At 47.8% G+C, this 23,971-nt stretch overlaps 1 protein-coding gene across 2 annotated transcripts; it reads right to left on the bottom strand.

The window, feature by feature from the left end:
• Positions 1-135: 135 nt before the first annotated feature.
• On the bottom strand, positions 136-23,967 carry USP20 (ubiquitin specific peptidase 20). Of its 2 annotated transcripts, none has more exons than XM_087914679.1 (25): positions 23,883-23,967; positions 19,477-19,652; positions 18,163-18,216; positions 17,893-17,955; positions 17,261-17,392; positions 16,003-16,099; positions 15,792-15,861; positions 14,270-14,383; positions 13,110-13,188; positions 12,450-12,876; positions 11,893-12,027; positions 11,254-11,366; positions 10,625-10,800; positions 9,535-9,629; positions 9,211-9,244; positions 8,682-8,727; positions 7,668-7,848; positions 7,437-7,563; positions 6,677-6,846; positions 5,364-5,445; positions 4,543-4,651; positions 3,735-3,837; positions 3,039-3,110; positions 2,736-2,914; positions 136-1,682 (listed from the first exon to the last, which is right to left on the bottom strand). In XM_087914679.1, exons 2-24 carry the CDS (start codon positions 19,555-19,557, stop codon positions 2,754-2,756), a joined length of 2,721 nt encoding a protein of 906 aa, XP_087770805.1. In that variant the 5' UTR covers positions 19,558-19,652; positions 23,883-23,967; the 3' UTR covers positions 136-1,682; positions 2,736-2,753. The 2 variants fall into 2 exon arrangements, with proteins under 2 accessions (XP_087770805.1, XP_087770806.1); XM_087914680.1 differs by having other exon boundaries at positions 136-1,417.
• Between the last annotated feature and the right edge of the window lie 4 nt (positions 23,968-23,971).

Raw genomic sequence — 23,971 nt, 5'->3', positions numbered from 1 at the left:
TGGGCCTGAGGAGTTAAATTACACCCCTTCCCTTCCATTTTTTCTTTTCTTTTACAGGGCTGACCCTTGGCTACAGCTCAGGGGATAATAGTAGCCCACCCAGCTCAAATCGAAGCAAAAGCCAATTCAACAGTCTTTTTGAATGCGAGTGAGTTTTATTGGTCGATGTTCTTGGCAGGAAAAAAATAAAATAAAAATCAAATCCATTTTGGGCACCGGGACGAATCGTCCGAGGTCCAAGTCTCCACCAAATAGATCCAGGCCGGATGATGAAAAACAAGGCCACCCTGGAAGGACTGTGGGAGGGGAGGAAACAGCAAAGACAGGTGGCCTCCGGCAGGTAGAGGGCAAAGACACCTGGCCAGGATCTTACTCTGGGTGGGTCCTCAACCCAGCCTTTGCCATTGACGTTTCGTCTTCAAAGCCGATTCTCCCAAGTTCACATTATATTCTGCATCCCTTCCTCCTCCGTGGCTGCTACTCCTTTCTCCAGAAAAAAATATTATTATTAATAATAATAATAAACTGGCTTGTTGAGGGCGATGCCATTCCAAAAAGTGAGGTTGTGTGGAGGTGTGAGTTTGGGGAGAAAGGTGTTGAGTGACAAATCCCTTAAGAATCTCTTCTCTCGGATTAGCCACCGGGCTCTGTCGAAGAAGCGAGAAGCGGAGACGTCCCAAGAGGCCAGCTCTTCATTCACGTCCAGAGTGGGATGGCCATTGGCCTAAGGAAGAACTCCCTTAAGCTCCGTCTTGCCCTAAGCATCGTCCAGGTGGATGAGAAAAGTCACGAGGAGGAAAATTTTGCAGGAATTATTCCCTCGTTTTGGGTGGGGGGGCTTCTGGCTGCAGCCATTTGGGTGTGCAAGGAACCCCTGGATGAAAATTTCAAGCGTGTCTGTGCTTCGTTTTAGGGGTACCAGTGTTAGCGGTTTGTGCCGGGCGATGCTTGGAAGGGGGACAGAGACGAGAAGAACCAAGGACAATCCATGCCTTGCAAATAAATAGATAAATAGTAGGGAATTTTGGGGTATGTGTGTGTGTGTGTGTGTGTGTGTTCCACCCAACCCTTTTGATCCGTACAAGGGAAGGGAGTGGAAAAAAAATAGATATATTTGATGTGCCACCAAAGGAAGAAAAAAGCCAAACTCTATTGCCCATGTATTCCTTTCCGGTGATGAGGTTCTTTCCAGATGGCTTCAAAATCTCTCCTGCGTGTGCCCTCCGCCTTCCCCTACCATCCAGGTAAAAATTCAGGAGAGGAACCGAAAGGAGAGCCAAGACAATGGGGCGCTTCTCCTCGGTACCCCCAAGAAAAGCTCAAGCCACAAAAAGGCCAGCAAGGTGACGAAGGAGAATGGTTATGACACCGGCTCCTTCCAGCCCAAAACTTGTCCAAAAGAATCCTTTCCCGGCTTCTGCAGGTGACGGGATGAGAAAGCGGGAAATGAAAAACCGAAGCAGGTGCGCATCCTGGCCTGGAACGGGACGATTTGGGGACAAAGGTAGGCAGGTGGGAGGCTGCGCCCGGTCAAAGGGGGAGGGAAAAGCGACCGAGCCTCAAATTAAGATGGGTGCCCAAGGGGCTTGTTGGGGACAGGGCAGTGGGTGGTAGTGGTGAGCGCAGCGGCTGGATGTGTGTTGACTTCCAAAATGCAGGAGGAGTTTGACGGGGGAGCCGACCTAAGGAAAGGAACGAAGGAAAGAAGGAAGGAAGGAAGGAAGGAAGGAAGGAAGGAAGGAAGGAAGGAAGGAAAGGAAAGAAGGATGGAAGGAAAGGAAGGGAAGAGAAGGAAAGGAAGGAAAGGAAAGGAAGGAAGGAAGGAAGGAAGGAAGGAAGGAAGGAAGGAAGGAAGGAAGGAAGGAAGGAAGGAAGGAAGGAAGAACAATGAACACTACTGCCACAACTACTACTACCACCACGAGGGAACATTTCTGTTGCTAGGGAGGGAAGGAAAGGAAACTTTGATTTATGAGGATGGACCACTGTTAGGAAAGGAATTTTGGAAAGGACAGTTTTTAAAGCAAAGATTCTGCTCATCCGAAGGCCGCAAAGGAAGGAAGGAAGGAAGGAAGGAAGGAAAAGTCAAGAACAATTAACACTACCGCCACAACCACTACTACCACCACTTACTACCACCACCGAGTCCGACATTCCCTGCATGGACCGTTGTTAAGTCGGGGACTCCCTGCAGCTATTTTTTTTTAAAAAAAACAAAGTTTTCAAGAATGTTTAAAAAAGTGTAGAGGTCAGTTTCCTTTGCTGGACTTAGAATACAGGTAGCCCTCGACTTACAGCTGTTCATTTAGTGACCATCCGAAGCTGCAACAGCACCTGAAAAACATGGCTCAGGGCCCGTTTTACGACAGCTGCAGCATTCCTGTGGTGTAGATAATAAAGGCAAGAGGATGTCTCACAAGGTGACAAGTCTCACAAGGACTCATTTCTGGCGGAGTTTGGGGGAGAGAAAGAAAGACTTCTGCTGCTTCTGCTGTTTTCCTTGCACGGAGCCAAAAGTCTCTCTTTTTCCCCCTGAGAACGGAGCTGGAGACAGGATCCTGCGATCCCAAATAAAGAACGATCGATCGGTAGGAAAATGGGGGTGGGGAATTTTTCTGCAGACCTTTCTGGGAGGGATTTCCCCAGGGGCCTCTGGTCCGCGGGATTTAAAATGATGAGTTTGGTGGTCCCGGAGGCCCAAAAGGTTGGGCGACCCCTGCTCCAGACAGACTTACCTGAATGCGTCCCTCGTTTTAAACAGCCCTGGTCTCGGCTTCGATCTTCTGCTCCCCGTGGAGGCTCTCCACCTCCTGCACCTGGGCCACGTTTTGCCGGATGGCGATCTCGGGGCCTCCGCCGTAGAGCGTGCTCAAGTAAATCCAGGTCTCCTCCGAGATCTGCCCATAATCGGCTCCTGGGAAAAGACTCAAGACCTCAAGCACCGATCAAAGGCAGGCTGGGTTTTCTCCGCTCTTGGACTGGCCCGATGGGAGACCGGAGGGCTGGTGGACAAGTCGGTGTTCCCTTTCCGTACTTACCCTGTTTGACTTGCATGTGGCCGCTTCCTTTGGCCACAGCGATTTTGGTGTTGTCGATCGGGCCAGGGGGCTCTGTGGAAAATAAAAACAGCGGTTATGAGTTGCGGGTCGGCGAGTGTGCAGCGTTGAGGGCGGCCTCCTGCTCTGGATGTGGTTTGGCTATTACTAATTATTATTATTATTATTGGTCTTTTAATGACCCCCCGTAATCCCTTGTATTGGGGTGGAGTCGGGGCAACCGAATGGAACTGAGTGTTTACTGGCCGGATGCCCTCCCTGTCGCCAATGCAGAGTTCGCAGCAGATATATTCTGTGTGCCCAGAGAGCGAAATATCTGCCTCTACCTAGGGTTGAACTCATAGCTTCCTGATTGGGAGGGTGAGAGCGCCACCTCTAGGTCACTGCACAAGTCCGGGATACAAGTCCAATGAAACAAAATAAAATAAAACAAAACGAAGAAGTAATAAAATAAAACAATAAAACGGAACACGAATGAGATTAAAACAGAATATGGAACGGAAATAACCGAGTGAGCTGAGGAAATGGAAGCTCCGCCATTTTGCAATCCCTCCCGATAATTAAAGGCTACCCTTTAGGTAAAACCAGCGTCCTGGAAAATGTCGCTTCCGGGTTCACATCTTTGTGGGGTCCTCACTGCCTCCCCCCCACCCAAGCCAGGGTCACCCCCACTCTCACCATTATCCTTCCCTTTGACGAAGGCCTCCCACTCACGGAACCACTGCATGCTGATGCAGAAAATGACGCTCGGGCACTCCTCTGCCTGGAAAGCTTTGTTTAGCTGAGAGGACAAAAGGGAGAGCGGTCAGGCTGGGGGGAGGGGTCGTGAAAATAAGTTGATCCCAGTCTTCTTTGTGTTAGCCCCTCAAATACAGGAAGACTGCTATCATGTGTCCCCCACCCCACCCTGGTCAAAAGGGACCAGCAGAGATTATGCTACCTGAGACTTCTCAGGAAACAACAACGGAATGAAAAACTGCCGGTGACCTTCTACCGCTGCACCATAGAGAGTATCTTAACTTATTGCACCTCTGTTTGTTTGCCAATTGCACAGGGTCAGATGGTACAGCGCTCCAGAGGGTTAAGGTCATTGCCCAGAGGATCACTGGTTGCCCTCTCCCCTCTTTGGAAGAGCTTTAGAGCTCCCGCTGCCTCAAGAAAGTTCAAAACATTCTCAAAGACCCGTCTCATCCTGGGCACCCTTTTTTTTTGAACTATTACCATCTGGCAGACGGTACAGAATTCTAAAAACAAGGACCGAGATTTGGTGATCAATTGCGGTCGTAAGTGTATGCTCTTTGGGGTAACCCCAAGGCTGTTATCGGCATATTCTGGATTCCCCTTTCCAGTTTTTGAATTCTTTCTTTCTTTTTTTTCCAAATTGGGAGGGGGCCCTTGGCAAACCCAACCAGCCCCTCCCCTTGAACCCACTGTTGGGGCTCCCTACTATACCAGGCCAGCTCTGGGGGGTGGAGGGACATGTTACCTTGATGAACGTGTCAATCTCCATTTTCCTCCGCTTAGCCAGGGCTTCGATCTCCACCTGGCACACTGAACAGACGTAGAGGTGATTCACAGCCGGGCCGCCCCCAAACCTGAGCAGGGAAAGAAACTGGGTGGTAAATTCAATGAACGCCTTGCACCCTGGGATCGAACGCTTGCAGGGGTACTCTACTCCGGACTGACAAGGTGGGTTTTCCTGGGCCTGGTCACTCGGGAGATCAGGAGGTGTAGAGAGTTACACGGGAAGCCACCAACTTATAACCATTCTGTGATGACCCAGGGTGGGTCACAAAATAAACACAGTCACAAAAAACAGGTGAAGCCCCTTATATTCCTTCACTTTGCTTCAAAGCTCCAAATATCCTTGACCGGAGACAAAAAAAAAACTCCCCCGCAAGCAGTTACGAGGAAGAGGAAATGCCGTTTAAACTAAAAAATGCCAATACGTTATAAAAACAACACAAACCACACTGAAGCAATCAAGGGAACCGGGCAAGATAAGGGCATGAAGACGTCCACAGCTATCGGAACACACACTGAGAAGGACGCCAAACTCAGAGAGGAACGACAGACTAGCGATATTTCCATGCTTTGTTTCCAGCACTGGCCCATACGCACGTCCGTCCTTTGAACCAGTTATCACAGCTGCAGCCCATCAAGAGGATCAAGGCCCTCTCCTCCCCAGTAGACCACGTCTCTCCCTTATCCTCTCCTCTCTGCGTGCTCTAGGGTGAAGAGGTGATAGGAGGGAAAGAACAGAAACTCCCAACGGTGGCTGAACCACTGGAACAGGAAACTCCTCACCTGTTATACAGGTATTCCCAAACATTCTGGGGCAGAATCACCACCAGATCGTCAATATAATGGTATTTATTCGGTGGAATTCCTATTGAGAAAGAGAAAACAGAGAGTTAAGAACTGCACTGTTGGAAGTCATCATGGAACTGAAAAAAATATGACTTTCGACCAGTTCTCGTGCTTATGACCATTGTGGTGATCTGTGGGCAACTGTTGTGGTTAGCCGGCAGCAGGTGCAGACGGCTGAGGAGAGCAAGGACTCAAATGAGGGGCCAAGACTATCAGGGAGTGGACTGCTGCCTTCAGAGATCGTGGGGGCTGGCAGTAGCAATGAGGAGGTTCCCGAGGAGCCTGTGCCAAGTGCGCATGCACGCAAGGCTGCTCGCAGGAAAGAGCAGCTGCGGCAGCACGGGCGACTCGGGAGTAAGGCTGCAAGGTAATGGCCCCTCCTTCAAGAAGATAAAAGCCAGCTGTGAAGTGGACGTTCTTTGCAGGAAGCAAAGACATTTTGAAACTTGCAGTATCTTAGTTGGTATTTGAAGACTCTTGTGTTGTATAATATTTCCAGGTAACCTTATCTGTTATTCTTGGCAGCCTCGCAGAGCTTTGGCGAGGCTCGTGCTTATCAAAAGTTAATTAGTTTGCAGCAGCCTTTTAACCGGGGATTCGTAAGAATCATTCAAAGGTTTCTGTTCCCCTTTGGTTCGTGTTTCTTTTATTGGAAAAAGGTTTGGGTCAGAACAGCTCTCATTTACGACGGTTGTAGGGGATCAGGGGATCACTATTGGAGACCTTATCAGCTCTGGACAAGTAAAGTGATCTGGGAAAGGCAGCAAGGAAATGTAAAACCAGGTGGAGTTATGTGAGGCCTCGCAGAACGACCAAGCCACTTAATGATGAATTTCCTGTTTTCAATTGTGGTCGTAAGTCAAGGACCAATTGTAGAATCAAGGTGGGGTGACGTAGAACTCCCTAAATCTACTTTTTGCCCCACCTGTGAGCGTGCCGTTGTTTTCTTTGATACAGGCAGTTCTCGAGTTACAACCATTCTTATAGTGGCTGTCTGATATGGTTGCAACGGCACTGGAAAAAAGGGAGCTAGGACTGTTTTTCACACTTACGACCGTTGCCGCATCCCAGGGGTCACGTGATCAAGATCCAGACCCTTGGCTCCTATTTATGACGGTCGAAGCATCATTCACTTTAGCAACTGCAGTGATCCAGTTAACAACTGGGGCAAGGAGCCTGCAAAATGGGGCGCAACTCACCCAATGACATAAATTGGGGGCTCAGTTGGGGGCGTAAAGAAACTCCCTCACCTCCATGGGAGCACAGGAAGGTGTGGTTGCTGATGGGCCCGGGCTCCGTGAAGGTGTTGAATTTGTTCAGCCATTCGCGGGAGATGTAGAACTGGAGCAGTCCGGGCTCCTTCAAGGTGGCCAACGAGACGACTTTCTGGCGCTCCCGGACAGCCTCCTCGCTGCTTTTTCTGTGGGAGGAGGAGGTGAAGAGTTTGGTTTTGTAGGAAAAGGCACCGGGGCTAGAAAGTGGGAGACCGTGAGTTCTAGCCTCGCCTCAAGTATGAAAGCTGGCTAGTGGCTTTGGCCCATTCACCAGGAGACGGGGAGTTCTAGCCCCATCTTATGCATGGAAACTGGCTAGGTGATTGTGAGCTGATCACTGGGAGACAGTGAGTTCTAGCCCTTGAGAGCTAGCTGGGTGACCTTGAACCAATCACTAAGAGAGATGGTGAGTTATAGTCCCATCCTAGGCATAAAAGTCAGCCGAGTGAACTCAGGTCAGTCACCAGGAGACTGGGAGTTCTAGTCCCACCTTAGGTGTGAAAGCCAGCTGGGTAACTTTGGGACAATCATTAGGAGACGGTGACTTCTAGTCCTACCTTAGGCATGAAAGTCAGCCGAGTGCGTTTGGGTTAATCACCAGGAGATGGTGAGTTCTGGTCCCACCTTATGCATGAAAACCAACTAGGTGACTTTGGGCCAATCACCTCGAGATGGTGCAATGGTGGGCTGAGAGGTGGTCGTAAGTTGAGGACTACCTGAACAAGGTCACCCTTACCTGTAAAACAAGACGTAAGCCTCGGCGTTCTGCACGACCGTTTCGTGCACTTCCGTCACGTACTGGTCATCGAATTCGTACCACTGGCCATTGATCATGTTCTGGCAGTAGGCAATGTAATGTCCACCTAGGACCGAGAGGCCGAGAATTGAAGCGGGGCCCAAGGCCCAGAGCCCTGTGTCCGGCATCCACTTGGGAGGAACCGAGCGAGGCGAAGGAAAGGGGACTTACTGCCGGCCGTGCCGTGGTGGCAAATCACCGAGAGGAGGTCGTAGTTGGTGACTTTGGAGATGCTCTCCTTGGCCAGGAAGGGCCGGAGATCCAGGCCTTCCAGGGGGAAGGAAACGTGGCTGTTGATCTTGAAGGAATACATGACTTCGTGCCGGAAACGCTTCAGATGGATGCAGAGGACCTGGAGGCGGGCAGGGAAGAAGAGTCTGAAAAATGCCTGCAGGGGTCATAACCCACCAGGAAGTCACCATTCTCCCCCTCCCTTTTTCTCATCTCCCCTCCCCTCATCTCCTTCCTTCCTTCTTTTTCTTCCCTTCCTCTCTCCGTTCCTTCTCCCTTTCCCTTCCTTCCTTCCTTCCTTCCTTCCTTCCTTCCTTCCTTCCTTCCTTCCTTCCTTCCCTCCCTTCTTTCCTTCCCTCCCTCCCTCCCTCCCTCCCTCCCTCCCTCCTTTCTTTCTTTCTTTCTTTCTTTCTTTCTTTCTTTCTTTCTTTCTTTCTTTCTTTCTTTCTTTCTTTCTTTCTTTCTTTCTTTCTTTCTTCCTTCCTTCCTTCCTTCCTTCCTTCCTTCCTTCCTCCCTTCCCTCCCTCCCTTTTCTCATCTCTTCCCTTTCCCCTTTCTCTTCCCTTCGTCATCTATTTACTTCCTTTCCTTTTTCCTCTCCCTTTTCCCCCCAAAGGTACTTTCTCAAGAGGCTACAGGGGCTTTCTCTGTTTTTCCTCGAAGCCGTTTCGCTTCTCACCCAAGAAGCGTCTTGAGTTATGACCGAATGGTAGGGAATCCCTTTTCTTTCCCTCCTCTGTCCTTTTTTTGTTTAGAAAACTGTCTCCCACAATATGCCTCCCCGATGTGTATATGTCACCCTGCCCACGTCTTCCCTTAGTGCGCTGTCCTTCCAGAGTGAGGGCTCTGGAACATATATCCCTCACTCTGCAAATAGCAGGTAACACCATTAACCGAGGAAGAAATTCAGCCAAACGGTGTTGGGCAAAACCAAGCAAAGGGAAAACTGCTCACCTCAGGCAGTTGAAGCACTTTACAATACTTGACTCCGTTCCGTAACCTGGAGGAGGAACAAAAGAAAAAGAGAGAGAGAGAGAGAGAGAGAGAGAGAAAGAAAGAAAGAAAGAAAGAAAGAAAGAAAGAAAGAAAGAGAGGAGGAGAAGGAGAAGAAAAAGGAGGAGGAGGAGGAGGAGAAAAAGGAGAAGGAGAAGAAGAAGGAGAGGAGGAGGAGGAGGAGGAGGAGGAGGAGGAGGAGGAGGAGGAGGAGGAGGAGGATTATTATTGGTCCAGGGTTTCTCAAACGGTGGTGACATTTAAGCTCTCCGGACTTTAAATTCCCCAGCCAACTTTCCTGGATCCGCTAACGCAGTCGCTTCTGGGCTGCTTCCAATTTTATTCTCCCACCGGGATGCTGAGCATCGTTCCTCAAAATTTGCCAAAGTGGGAGCCACCAGGGAAAATATCCCTTTTTGGGGGGGAGTGGGTTTTTTTATGGGAAGGGAGGACTTCTCCCCACGACGGAGGGTGGGAAAAGGGAACTTACTTTTTACACCTTTCACAGCTGTACATGTTGTCGCCTAGAAGGGAAAGTAAAATTAAGGCAGATGTAAAACAGACAACGACCCACATTTTTAATTTCTTGCTCTCTCTCTCTCTCTCTCAACCCCAAAAAACAAACTATGCAAGGCTGACGGTTTGTGCTTCGATGGGGGACCACCAGGTGATCGAACTGGAAAATGAAACACAAACCCACAGGGCTACAAATAGTCCTTGAACTACTTGTTACAATCTCAACTGGGACCAGCATTTCCACCGCTAAGCAAGGCAGTTATTAGCAGCCTTCCTCCCTGTACACACACACACACACCTTTCAACTCGTCTGCGGCGAAAAAGGCAGCCAGGCAGTCTTCCAGAGTAACGACGGGCCCCCAAAACCAGCTGGGGATACAGGACACCACAAACCTGGAGAAGACAATGTTAAAGTATTGGAGGTTTAATAGCTGACCAGCTGCTGTAAATGCTGATGCAATGAGGATCAGTCAGCAGGGTTATTGCCGCTTTAAGAAGCTGTCCATATAAAGGAGGCCATGAGAGGGTATATCTCTCTCTCCTCGTGTTCTGTCTCCATTGTAGTTACTCTCCATGCAGAGTAACGAAGACTGATTGATGTGCCTAATATATATATATAAATATATCACTATGGAGCTAACACCCTGCTTGAAATTACGAATTTGCACTCGGGGCTTCTGGAAAACCACACCTGGGGGAGGGGAGGGGTGAATCATTCTGAGCCCCAATTCTGAACCAGGTTAGGCTCCAAACCGGCCTTCCACACTAGTAAAAATTAAAATTGACCACAGGAGGTTGAGGGCCAATTGTCTTACATTCAGTGTCAGAGAATTTGGTTTTTCACCATCAATGCTATTTTAAGACGTTTTATTACCCGAATAGGTAACATCATCAGCGCTAGAAGGTAACACTGGGTGGAAACTAGCTCCGTTCTAGCACTGATGATGTTACCTAGTTTGGTAGTGAAATGTCTGTAAGAAAACCACCAAGCTCAGAGCACCACCAAGGACCCCACAATACTGCTCTCTACAAACCCCTCAGAGCAGGTCTTAATGCGAGCATTGAAATGGATCGGGGAGACCCCGGGTTCAAATTTGCCTGCATCCACACAGCGCATTTTAGACCCAACATTCACTCTTGATGCTTTGCATCAGAAATGTGACTGTGAATTTGGCTCTCTCATTGTTAACATTGGAAAAAAAACAGGCTCCTCCTTCTCAACCAATGTGGCCTGTTCTGAGCTATCAAAGTCAGTGTGAAAACACAATAAATCAAGAAACAATAGAGCGCTGTTTCTTAACCTTAGCAGCCTTAAGAGGTGTGGACTTCAACTCCCAGAATTCCCCAGCTGGCCTTAACATCTGAAGGCGCTCCCAAGATCCACAGACCTGCGAATGTACTCCATGATGAAGGCAATCCAGCCCTGCGAGCCGGCGTAGTTGTCGCCGCATGCTCCTGCCTTGATGGGCACATTTTGGTAAATGGCCGAATGCAGTTTAGCCAAATCTTCCTTCCCGGGAATCGGCAGCGACAGATCTTGGAAAGTCTCTACAGTGGTGGAAACCTGGAGGGCACCGAAGGAAGAGAGGAGTAAGTAACTAAGTGGAAACGAAAGCCAATGAACAAGGACATACATTCAATTTCGCAGCTACTAAGATTGTTGGCCGAGCAGGTACAAAAATAGCCAGGGAAATGATTGAAGCCTGGGAAATGGGCGGCTTGTCAGTCGACAGGAGTGCTGATTTAACACCAACCTATCAGGTACTTAGGAGCCGAGGACTTGGCAGCACAGGGAAACAACAGCCAATCGCTGGCCATTGACACACCAATCAGCCAATGGGAAGGCAGCACATAAATACAATGCACAGAACAGCCCAAAACAACCCATTCTGATAGATAGAAGTTCCCCAAGGATGAGTTCCAGCATGAGTCCGAAAGCTCAGAAGGCTAAACCTCAGGTTTTGGTGACCGACCCCGATTGGATCTTGCAAGAAAAGGAAGTTCCACAGAAACTCACTCGGTCACAGGTGAGGCATTGGACGAGGCTGAGAATGGAGCCGTCAAAGATGTCAGAGATGACGCTACGGTAACGTAACTCTTTCTTCTTTTTTCCAGCAGTCAACAGCTGAGCTGGAGAAGGAGATGAATAAGAACAAAACGACTGCAGCAGAAGGAAAGAGACTGACCCACAGCGATAGACTCCTTGGGTGCAATTGCAAAATAGACGGAAACACTACTTGCACACCGATAGCAACAGCACTTAAGCCTTCACGATGATGCTTTCCAGCCCTCCTCTCTAAGCGGTTTAGAGTCGGCATCTTGTCCCCAACAATCCTCATTTTACCCACCTTGGAAGGATGGAAAGCTGAGTCGGTCAGGATCGAACTCCCGGCGGTGGGCAGAGCTAGCCTGCAATCCTTCATTCTAACTACTGCGCCACCACGCTCCTAACACTGACAAAATCGCCACCCAGTCAATTGCAAAAGGCAGCTTCGCTTGGAACAAGCTGACATCCTGCAACGACGCCTATCACCCCCGTCTAACATGGATGCCCAGCCAATGGGGAAGCCAAATTCACTTCACAACCCCACTAGCTAAGGGGCCAATCAGGTGAGGACTCAAATAACCCCATGGCATAGACACGCTCTCTTCCTACCTTTCTTCAGCACGTACGAGGGCCCCAGCCTCACCGGGCTGGGATGGGGAGGATTCGAGAGTTTGGCGTACACGTCGTGGTGGACAGGGCTGCAGGGCCGCGAGGAACAACGTGGGTAAGCATCGTTATCTGGTTCTGGGAATGGAGAAGATTTGATGCATTTTATTTATCAAATTTTTATGTCTCTCCTCTCCCCCCACTGTAAGGAGACTCTGGGCGGCTTAAAAAATGCAGAGAGGAGAAGAAGAAAGAGGAGAAGATAAAAAGGAAGGGAGGGCAAGATGAAAAGAGAAGGAGGGGAGGTGGGGAAGGTGGGAAAGGAAAAAAGGAGAAGGAAGATACATAATAACGGAGGAAGGGAGGATGAGGAGATGGAGGGAGGGAGGGAGGAACGATGGGAGAAAGGGAGGGAGAGAGGAAGGAAGGAAGAAACATGGGAAAAGAGAAAAGAGAAGATAAATGGGAGAAAAGGGAAGGAAGGAAGGAAGGAAGGAAGGAAGGAAGGAAGGAAGGAAGGAAGGAAGGAAGGAAGGAAGGACGCCTCACATAGATCCTACCTGGGGTCCTTGCAGGGCTGGCGGGTCGAGGTGGGGGTGGGAGGAGCCCTTCTGGAGAAGCCCCGCCCTCCACTGCCATCACTGAGGTGTCAATGTCAGCATCTTCGTCGACTTGCTCCGAGTTGCTCCGCCGTTGGTGGCAGGAGAATTTCCGCTCCTTCATCCGCTCCTTCTCGGAGATGCTGCGGCCCGCCTCCTCCTGGATCAGCAGCTCCGCTTCAGCCGAGCCCGCTTTGCTCTGCCCGTCCCCTTCCCCGCGGTCGCTGCTCGAGTCGCAGGAGAGGAACTCGTCCTCCGAGGGGCTGCGGTCCCCCTCCCTCTTCTCGTCGGTGTCGCTGGCATCCGAGTCACGCAGTTCGGCCACCATCGGCTCCTTCAGCTCTTCATGAAGTTGGTCCATCAGGCAGCGGAGGAATTCTTGCGTGTCCTGGGAAGGGGGCAAAAAGAGGTTTGTTAGGGGAAAAAATGGGTTTATTCAAAAGAAGACAGACGTCCCGCGAACAAACTCCAAAACGTTTTGGCGACCCAGATGTGACTGAGGCAAGACTCCCTACCCAATAATAGGGAAGTGCTATTTCCACAGCGAGGAAGATTAAGAATCACTTGTAACCATTGCAGGAGGGAGATCCCAGATAATTCCCACCTTAGCAAGCTGCTCACCTGTTGTGCGTAGCCCCGGAACATGGGGTTGATCAGCTTGATGCTGTGGGAGAGGCTGCTGGGGACCACGTAGCTGGGGCTAGGAGGAAGGGAGGAGAAACGGAGATAACACACAATTAGAGGCCATCTAAACAGCCAGCAGTTTGTTGTGGGGTCCTTGGTGCCCTCTGAGCTGGGTGGTTATTTGCAGACGCCAAATGACCCAACTAGGGAACGTCATCAGAGCAAGTGAGTGTGGCGTCTGCTCCCTGTTTTTTCATACAGTATCTCTGAGCTTCGTTGTTTGCTTGCAAAGGGTTGCATTACCCAACTAGGTAACTTCAGTGGAGTGGAGTTTGGGAAGAGGAGGAGAAGTATTGTGGGGTCCTTGGTACTCCCGGAGCTTGCTTGTTTTCTTGCAGACATTTCATTACCCAACCAGGTTTCATCATCAGTGCTAGCGGGTGTGACTTGCTCCTTGTTCGCATACAGTTGCTTGGAGCTTAGTTGTTTGATTGCAGACGTTTCACGACCCAACTAGGTAACGTCATCGCCTAATATAGTTCAGTACTGAAAGGTCTGCAAGAAAACAAGCTTCTATATATAAACAAGAGCACACCTCACTTCCTCCTAGCACTGATGAGGTTACCTAGTTCGCTAAAGAAAGGTCTACAAGAAAACCAAGTTCAGGGAACAAGTGAGAGGATTGTGTGGGGTTTTTTTCCCTATCCATGCATCCACCCGCCACCAATGCTAAGAATTTACTTTAGCCTCTCACAAACTGGGTGTCAGGGCTTCGAGAAATCCACCCCCCATTCAAATCAAAAGTCTCTAGCCGCATCTCAGAGAAAAGAAAATTGATTTATTAGAAACGGCCATGCTGGCGTTAGCTTGGTACAGCCGACCCTAAATTACATCATACATACATTTCCCCCTTGACCTTGGCCGTCCACCCATTCCCTGGATGTATATTCTCCAATGGGACACATCCATAGCCAAGAGTCTTCAATCACGCTCTCCAATAAGATCCTTGCACTCCGACCACTTTGGGCTGCCAGGACGATTATCTAGGCATGTAAGGAATGCCTTGTTTCCCCCCGTTCCCTTTTTCTGGCAGCTAAAAGGACCAAAGGAGCATCTATCTTTTTGAGTTGGCATTGGGCTCTCCTCAACCAACTCACCGTTTTTTGTGCCAGACTTCGGAAATCAGCTTCTGGTAACTTTTGCAGAGCGCTGGCTTCTTGTCGGTTCTCACCAGCCCCCCGCATTCCAGGAAGAACTGTGTAAGTGGGGGGCTAAAAAAAACGGGGGCAAGAAGGTGGGTGAGAAGGTTTCCGGCGGTTTCATGCAGATTCACAAGAGCAAAAACGGAAACAAAGAAGAGAGTTCTCCATTCAAACGTACGGGCAGTCCTCAGACCTACGACTGCAACTGAGCCCAACGCTTCTGTTGCTAAGCGAGACAGTTGTTAAGAATGAGCTTTGCCCCGCTTTATGACCTTCCTTGCCATGGTGGTTAAGTGAATCTGGCTTCTTCTGTGGACTTTGCTCGTCAGAAGGTCGCAAAAGGGTCGCATTATGACTGTTTTTCACACTTACGACCCCTGCAGCATCATCTCCCCACCCCCAGAATGGTCAGATGATCAAAATCTAGACGCTTGGCAACTGACTCATATTTATGGTGGCTGCAGTGTCCCAGGGATCTAAATCTCGTGACCTAAAATGGACACCTAACATCAAATGTCATTGAAACATCAAAAATGTCACTGAAAAAGCCCAACAAAGAATGTTCTTTCTGCGCCAATTCAGGAAGCTCAAACTGCCCAAGAAGCTGCTGATCCAGTTCTACAGAGGAATGATTGAGTCTGTCATCTGCACCCCTACAACTGTCTGGTTTGGTTCTGCAACCCAACAAGACAGACACAGACTGCAGAGTAATTAGGACTGCAGAAAAAACAATTACTATCCACCTGCCTTCCATCGAGGAGTGTATACTGCACAAATCAAAAAGAGGGCTGTGAAAATATTTACAGACCCCCTCACATCCTGGACATAAACTCTTTCAACTTCTACCCTCAAAACGATGCTATACAGCACTGCATACCAGAACAACTAGACACAAGGACATTTTTTCTGCATGCCATTGCTCTGCTAAACAAATAATTCCCTCAACGCGGTCCAACTATTTACAAAGACTGCACTACCATTACTGTTAATCTTCTCATCACTCCTTATTGCCCATCCCCTCCCACTTGTGACTGTAGGACTGTAACTTTGTCACTTGTATCCTTATGATTTATATTGACTGTTTCCTAGTGGGATTTGATTGCTTATTTGTACTGTATGATTATCATTAAATGTTCTACCTGATGATTCATGACTCCTGACGAATGTATCTTTTCTTTTATGGACACTGAGAGTATTTACACCAAGACAATTTCCTTGTGTGTCCAACCACGCTTGGCCAATAAAAAGAATTCTAATTATAATTATAATCTCGGGATCCCATTTAGCAACCTTCTGACCAGGAAAGACAACAGGTCAGCCAGATTCACATAACAACCCCGTTACTGACTTAACAAATGCAACGATTTGCTTAAGAACGGCGGCAAGAAAAGTCGTGAAAATGGGGCCAACTCACTTAACAGTGGGCTCCATTTTCGTAACTCGAGGACCACCTGGCAATGACAGTTCTCCGACTTACCAGTTCGAGAGAGCCTGGAGAGCAGCATTCATGTAACACGAATTCCCGAGATTTTTCATTCCCGTAAGGCCTAAAGGGGGGCAGGAATGCCAATGGGTGAAGCTCTTGACACCCCTTTGTTGCTTTTTGTAACGCTTTGGTTCTCCCCCCTCCCCAGCCACACACACACACATACACACACACACGGCAAAAGGAACCCCAAACTTCTCACCTCTTGGTTTGAGGTCGTCATCTTCCGATTCCGATTCTCCTTCGTCAGCGACGGCAATCGGAACGGCTTTGAGCAGGTGGGCAGGTGGGACAGCATCCTGGAGGAGGAATGGGAAAAGCAGGATTTTTTGGGGGGTGGGGAGGGGGCACAGCATTCTCCTTGGAAAAGCCGTCACCCGGGTCCTGGCAACGCACTTGCTCTCTGAGAGCAATGGTGCTCAGGATGCCCACTTTTATGCAAACCCGCACGAGCCAAAATGAGCTCAGCAACTTTTATATATATATATATATATTTCTTTGAAGTGCTTAATAAACGGTGTATTGTCTGGATCCATTTACTTATACGATATAATAATATCGGTTAGTGGTGAGATTCAAATTTTTTTACTACCGGTTCTGTGGGTGTGGCTTGGTGGGCGTGGCAGGGGAAGGGTACTGTAAAATCTCCAGTCAGAGGTGGGATTTGCCAGTTCTCCGAACTACTCAAAATTTTCGCTACCGGTTCTCCAGAACTGGTCAGAACCTGCTGAATACCCTGATACCGGTAATAATAATAACTGGAATAATATTACTAATGTTTACTTATGTATAATCCAATTCTTCCTGTCATGCCCGTCGGAATCTGATTCGGAAGGGGAGGCCAAACAGATGACAGGGAGCGGGAGTGTGGCTCCGTTGGCTGTGGAAGAAACTGAGGAAGGGCACAGTCTGGCTGGGCAGAGCAGGGGAGAGGTAGAGCAAGAAAGAGGGAATTTGAAGGAAGACCCAGGCCCACCCCCTCTTAATACTAGGGCCAGGGAGGAACGGAGAAGGGAGCAATGTGGGTTGCATGGCTTACAGAGGAGGAAAGGGCCCTGATTCCCTTCATTAGCTGCAGCTGGGAACACAGTGTTACTTATGTGACTGTGTTGCCTTAGTGCTGTGCCCCGAGTCATCACACTTGCATTCTTCACTTATGCATATCAGTGTGCTTTCATCTTCTAATGTCTACCTCTTTTATTTAACCGTTGATAAAACAAATCCCATGTTAAAAAATATTCTGTTTCTTCCTTATCTCTTATTAATGTCAATCTATCCGACTCCGCACAGTCTGATATTTTTTCTAATTATACTTTCATCTGTAGGTGTACCCTCATTTTTCCAATATCGTCCAAATACAATTTTTGCTGTTGCCCAGCAACTCTTTCGCGTTCTCGAACCGAGAAAGGGTGGGGGGGCGCGATAAAAAGGAACGAAGTCCACAAAATAACACTCGCTACCTGTTCCATATATTTGGAAGGCAGGTTGGTAGGATGGGAAGCCAGGTTTTGGTCCAAGAACACCTCCTTCTCGCATGCGTAGCACCACACCCGAAACGTGGTCAGGTTCACCGTCAAATTGTGCTTTTTGGCCTGGGTGCGGGTTGAGGGGTGGGGGAAAGGATAAAAGAAAAAGAAAAAAAGAAAGAAGCCACAGCAGCAAAACAGCCATTAGGGTTTGTGATTCACAGACTTCACCAAGTTACAGAATAACAGCGTTGGAAAGGACCTTCCAGGGGCAAACTGTTCCTCTGGATAAGTATTCTCACTGTCACGAAATTTCTCCTTAGTTCTAGATTTGTTCTCTCCTCGATTAGTTTCCACCCTGCCTTCTGATGTTTTGAAGAATCGGTCGAGCCCTTCTCCTTTGTGGCAGCCCCTCAAGTATTGGAACACTGCTATCATGCCACCCCTGGTCCTTCTCTTTACTAGACTAGCCAGGCCCAGTTCCTGCAACCGTTCTCCGTACGTTTTAGCCTCCAGTCCCCCTCATCATCCTGGTTGCTCTTCTCTGCGCTCTTTCCAGAGTCTCAACACCAGGAAATCAACTCAGCTCCACTTAAGTCAAACGAAGTCGGTGGGAAGTCCCTCACCTGGGCGTGCAAAGTGCTGTGATCCGCAAAGGACTCTCCACAACCGACGTAATGGCAACCAACCTGGAGAAGTAGAGAGACGGATTTAAGCTGAAGCACACTGAACTGGAAGGCGGCTGTATTTGTAACGCGGGCAGAAAAAATCAGGTCTCTGTGCCCTCGAAGGACCATCGGTGGTCCAGTTATCTCCCCAGATTTGACAGCGGGAGGAACACAACATTCCCCTTCCGCAAAAGTTTGGTTTTCAAGGTGTGGGGAGGGGTGTCTCACCTGAAGGCAGGCCCAGAGATTTGGTCCTCCCGCACCGCAAGACTGGCATGTTCCCTAGATTGACATGGGAGAGCGAGGGGGGAAAAAAATGAAAAACGTTGACTCATTTTGACACGCTCGTTTGTGTTCCCAACAATAAACGAAGTGGTGATGTTATGATGCATTTATAGGCTATATGTTTTATTTAGACAGACTGTATTGTTTTGATATTATTTGATTGCTTAGCAGTGATGCGAAGGCCTGGGTAAAGGCAGTTCTTTCTCTCTGGGCACAGTGTGAATTTATCTGCTGAATAAAACTCCGCACCGGGGACAGGAAAAGCATCCGGCCATTAAACACTCTGCTCCATTCAGCTGCCCAGACTTCACCCCGCAAAGGATTATGGTGTCATTAAAAGGAGACGATGATTGTTTGATTGCTTAGGATACAAAGCTTTCGGATTTTCAGTTTTGTGTTCTCTTTTTTTGTTAAACTGAAACAAGAATGTGCCTTAACGTGCAAACATTCATTTAGTGACCATTCGTAGTTACGACGCCATTGAAAAAAAGACCGATTTCTTGGTTAGACTAACCATGTTACTAAAAAATAAGGAAGAGGGGGAGTTTTTTTACAATTTGGAATATATGGTACAAATTGTTGTATAAAAAGGAAGCAAAGATGTCTAGTGAAACCGATTAAACAAACAACAAGGGAAAATGGAAATAAGGATAAATATCTATATAGCTATGTATATATGTAAAGTAATATAATTAAATATTGTATTCTAATTGTAATAATAACATAAAAAAGTAACGGTTTAGGAAATGTTATAGATTTACTTGTAGCAAATGACTTTAACTGACACTAATAGAAATGTGAAAACGTTGCAAAAATGTGAGAACGTTTCTCTTTTTTAAAAAAATTTTTTTTTTGAAACTTTCAATAAACATTATTAAAAAAAGAAAAAAAGGACCGATTTCTTCACACTTATGACTGTTACAGCATCCCTGTGGTCACATGGTGAAAATTCGGGCGCTTGGCAATGGACTCGTATTTATGACGGACTTAGTGTCCCAGGGACATGCGATTCTCCTTTTGCAACCTTCTGGCAAGCCAAGTCAAGGAGGAAGCCAGATTCACGTCACGACCGTGTGACCAACTTTATCAACTGAAGTGACTCACTTAACAACTACAACAAGAGAAGTTGTAAAATAGAACGAAGCTCACTTAACGAACGTCTCGCTCAACAACAGAAATGTTGGGCTCCATCTTGGTCCAGGATTATCCGTATATGCCAACAAGCAGAAATGCCGCTGCAGAGAAACAGCCTCTTACCTTGGACTTGAAAAGCATATCATCCTTGGTGACCTCACCTATGCAATCCAGGTGAGGACAGAGTTCTCTTGGGTCCCCCATTTTGTGCCTGAGCTCCCCCTAAATGGAGGCGGCGAGAAAGAGCTCGGAGACAGAATGGCTTCTTTTTCCAGGCCAGCTCCGTCCACCATCGGTGCCTGAAACGAAAAGAGAAGGGATTCCAACCTGCTTCGTTGCATTAAGATGCAGATGACTGGATTTCAAGAAGAAGGCAGCTGAAATATTTAACCTTCCAAAGGTTTGCATAATTCATGGGCGCTTGGAGAGGATGGCAGTCTAAAAAGGTAGCCAATAAACAGAACAGTATTTATAATTCCAGTATAATTCCAGTATTAACACTCTGCCTCCTCAATTACAGGGCACCGAAGATGTAAAAGAACATGGAAACGATTAAAAATAGGGTTCTCTCTTCTATTCTAACCCCCTAAAGCATGCTGGCTGGAGAATTCTGGGAGTTGAAGTCCACCCATCCGAAAGCAGGGCGGTTGGGGAAATCTGGGAGTTGAAGTCCAGACATCCTAAAGCATCCTGGCTGGGGAATTCTGGGGAGCTCACATATTTCAAAGTTGCTAAGGTTGAGAAAAACACTGCATTAGGAATTCTGAATTGACAGCAACTCGCGACAATCCGTTTGTCACTCAGTTTGATGCTTCGGCGGTGGCACCAAGTCAAAATGCAAGATGAAAAATGAACTGCAACCTTGATGGGATACCCACTCCTCTCTTTTAGATTCACCAGCTGATTTTCCCTGTTTCTTTCTGACTCACTCAGCGTGAGAATACCGTGGTGGGAGCAAAGCCACAGAAGGAATACGTCCTTTCGGATCCACTGAGCTTGAAGGAATTCCCGTGGCTTTCCAGGCACGGGCTAGATTTTTCCAGCTACTTTTCCAGCTCTTGGCCAAATACAATAAAAATATAATACTGCTCCATCGACTCTTGAATCCTTCTCGAAATCAATCAAGGCACGCTGGCGGCCTGATAAATACTAATTAAGATGCAGTTCACAGAATGTTCCCTGTTCTGCTTTGCCTGGCTCAGTCAAAATGCAGCCAATAGAATAGAAGCTTTAAATGGGTTGTGATTGGTTTTGACCTTGCACAACATCCAATGTGGTAGTTTTGGCACAAACACAGTGCTTCCTGAGCAATTTAAAAAAGGAATCAATATTATAAAGGAGAAAAAGAACTCCAGAATTCACTTAATATCCCATGTAAGCAAGTAAATCTGTCTATCTACAGTACCTATCCATCCCTATCTATCCATCCATCTCTATCTCTTTCTCTTTTTCTCTCTCTCTTATCTCTTTATCTATCTATCTAATTTTGAAACTGCTCATGGGGGTGTACAAATCATAAAATCACAGGGCTGGGAGGGACCTTGGAGGTCTTCTAGTCCAGCCCTCTGCCCAAGCAGGAGACCCTATAGCATTCTGGACATATGACTATCCAATCTCTTCTTAAAAACTTGTAGTGTTGGAGCATTTACAACTTCTGGTGGCAAGCTGTTCCACTGGTTAATGGTTCTAACTGTCGGGAAGTTCCTCCATAGTTTTAGGTTGTTTCTCTCCTTGATTAGTTTTCACCCATTGCTTCTTGTCCTGCTTTCAGGTGCTTTGGAGTATAGCTTGACTCCCTCTTCTTTGGGGCAGCCCTTCAAATATAGCAGAAGACTGCTATCATGTCACCCCTAGCCCTTCTTTTCATTAAACTAGACATGCCCAATTTCTGCAACCATTCTTCATAAGTTTGAGTCTCCTAATCATCTTTATTGTTATTCTATGCACTCTTTCCAGTGTCTGGGATAAAGTATTCCTGGAGCAGTCTTGCATCCACACTTAGAATTCAACATTTTCCCAGTAGAATTTCCCAATTCGGTGCGTTTTATTTACCTACCAGATTTACACAGCTACCCAACTCATACACAGTGGCTGATTTTGGAAAAAAAAACCCTTTTTGGCCCTCCTCATTTAATTTGGCACCTTTTGGGCTGTATTAAATAAACCTTTTTCTGGAAATCACTCCCTAAAATTCTCCCAAAGCATCAGCTGGTTGTTCCTAGCACGGATCAAAACAAAGCCTTCACGTGGTAGCTTGGAGTCTTAGCAACCAATTATTTTTTTTCCAGCTCCGATGGAGGCTGACTCATCATTTTCCTCACAAAAGCTGGAACTGTCCACAGCCAGCTTTTTTCTGCAAGCTGTCGTGAAAAGGGTAGGCTCCTTCCTCATCTTCCCAAGGTCCTTTCCATCATGAAAACTCTGGTCTTTGAGAAGCCTCCCTACACGGAAGACAAACTACAGGTAGTCCTTGACTTACGAACCACAATCAAACCCAAAATTTCTGCTGCTAAGCGAGGAAGACAGTTGCCTCATGAATTTTGCCCCATTTTTAATTTTGCTCCACTGTCTTGGTTAAGTGAATCCCAGCAGTTAGTAACCTGGTTGTTAAGGGAATCTGGTTTCTTGGCTGGTCGGGAGGTCGCAAAGGGGATAACGTGTCCCTGGGACGCTGCAACCGTTGTAAATATGAACCTGTTGTCAAGCAGCAGAATGTAAATCACATGACAACGGGGATGGTGCTACAATCATAAGTGTGAAAAAAGGTCCTATGTCACTTTTTTTCAGGGTCGTTGTAACTTTGAACGGTCTCTGAATGAATGGTTGTAAGTCAAGGACTACCTCTACTGTTATGAACATAACTGTAAGAACAATATCCCATGAGGGATCTTATAAAAACAGGCTCTATTCTCATGTTCCTGGTAGGTTAACTTCTCTAAAGTTAACGTACCAGGAATTAACCAAATAATTGTTTGCACCACACATTAAACCGTAAATTTAGCCCTCTAGGCATTCTTACAACAGACTAACAAACAGCACCGCAAGCTAAAACTACCAGCTTTAGTACAACACACTAAGACATGGTTTGTTTTAGCCATAGTTTGTTAAACCCACAACGGCCGGGTTCAGACCTAGCACTAAACCCAAAGCCAAGAGGATAGAGCGTGAGTCTGCATGAGATGGGAGTGAAGTTGGTTTAAATCCAAAATTACCATTCATCAAACCATAATTCAACATTAAACCTGCTCCTTTGTGCAATCAACCACAAGCCAACTTAGACACAAACTGCAAAGAGAACCGCAAATGTAGGAAAAAAAACCATCCAATTTAAAATCTATTGCAAGACAACCACCTCATTTTCCAATAAAATTGCTTAGAGGTGGCAGGACCCGTTCCCCAATTCGATTCCTAAAAATGTGAATTGATCCCTGGGGATTTCCTCTCAATTTTTTCTCAATTTTAAGAAGCTTTCCGTCTTGGGGCCTTCGAGATGGCTGGGACTACAGCTCCCATCGGCCAAGCCCAGGGAGGGAAGCAGTGTAGGGAATTCATCCAATTTGGGAGTCCACCCCGTGCCCTGAAGCCAAGGGGTTGTTGGGTTCACACGACACACCCCAAAATAACCCAGGTCGAAGCTGAGCTGGACTAAGAGGAGGTGGGAATGCAGACCTGGAACCAGCTGGGGAAGGGTATGCGTGCAATATTCTGCCCTGGTTTTGTGGGTGGGAGATATGAGGAAGCCCCCCTCTCCCCCTCATCCATCCATCTAATTTATCTATCCATCCATCCATGCTTCAAGGTCCCCTCCAACTGTTATTCTGTTCTGTCTATCTTAAGTTATCTATCTATCTATCTATCTATCTATCTATCTATCTATCTATCTATCTATCGTCCATCCATCCATGCTTCAAGGTCCCCTCCAACTGTTATTCTGTTCTGTCTATCTTAAGTTATCTATCTATCCATCCATCCATCCATCCATCCATCCATCCATCCATCCATCCATGCTTCAAGGTCCCTTCCAACTGTTATTCTGTTCTACCTACCTACCTACCTCTAGTTAACTTCTATCCAGCTCATCTATCTCTCCATCTGATTTCTATAGCTGCCCATCTCCACAAAGGACTGTGGGCGGCTCCCAATTGGAAAACATTATAAGCAAATTCTTAAAAAACACGTTAAAACAATAAAAAGCATTAAAACGTCTAATTTAAGCCAAAAAACCCTCTAAAAATATCAAGGGTTGGGGGGAGGGGTCCTGCTTCCCCCCTACCCAGTGTCCCCAGACCAAATCGGCCACTGTCACAGCCGCTGGCCCCCCCGAAGATCAGACTCGCCCGGCCGCCTCCGACGCGCCTTCCTCGGCTGGGAGCGCAAGGCGAGTCCGGGGCTTCGGAGCAGGCTAGGCCGCAAACCCTTCTTTCTCGCCTTCTTGGCCACTGGGCCGGGAGACGAAGCCGGGGGACAAAGCGAAGCCCCGGGAAGATCGAATAGAGTCGGGGGGTCGGGCGGAGAAGAGCGCTGCTTACCGGCCGGGGCCGCCTCGGAGGGCGCCGCGCCGCTCGGGGGAAGCGGGGGAAGGCGATGGTGGCGGCGGAGGGGGCGGGGCGGGGCGGGG

The sequence above is a fragment of the Pseudonaja textilis genome, chromosome 17 (assembly GCF_049901715.1).
Source record: "Pseudonaja textilis isolate UNSWEBS1 chromosome 17, rPseTex1.2, whole genome shotgun sequence".
In the NCBI taxonomy this organism is placed as follows: Eukaryota; Metazoa; Chordata; class Lepidosauria; order Squamata; family Elapidae; genus Pseudonaja; species Pseudonaja textilis.
The sequence above is the reverse complement of the archived record's forward strand: the minus strand, read 5'-3'. Positions and strand labels throughout refer to the sequence as shown.

Bases quoted from the DNA above. Each gene is read 5' to 3' on its own strand.
- USP20 (XM_087914679.1), bottom strand. From the start codon at position 19,557: ATGGGGGACCCAAGAGAACTCTGTCCTCACCTGGATTGCATAGGTGAG. The intron at 6,847-7,436 runs GTAAGGGTGACC...CTCCTCCCACAG, and splicing joins GCTTACGTCTTGTTTTACAG to AAAAAGCAGCGAGGAGGCTG. The intron at 2,915-3,038 runs GTAAGTACGGAA...GTCTTTTCCCAG, and splicing joins CCACATGCAAGTCAAACAGG to GAGCCGATTATGGGCAGATC.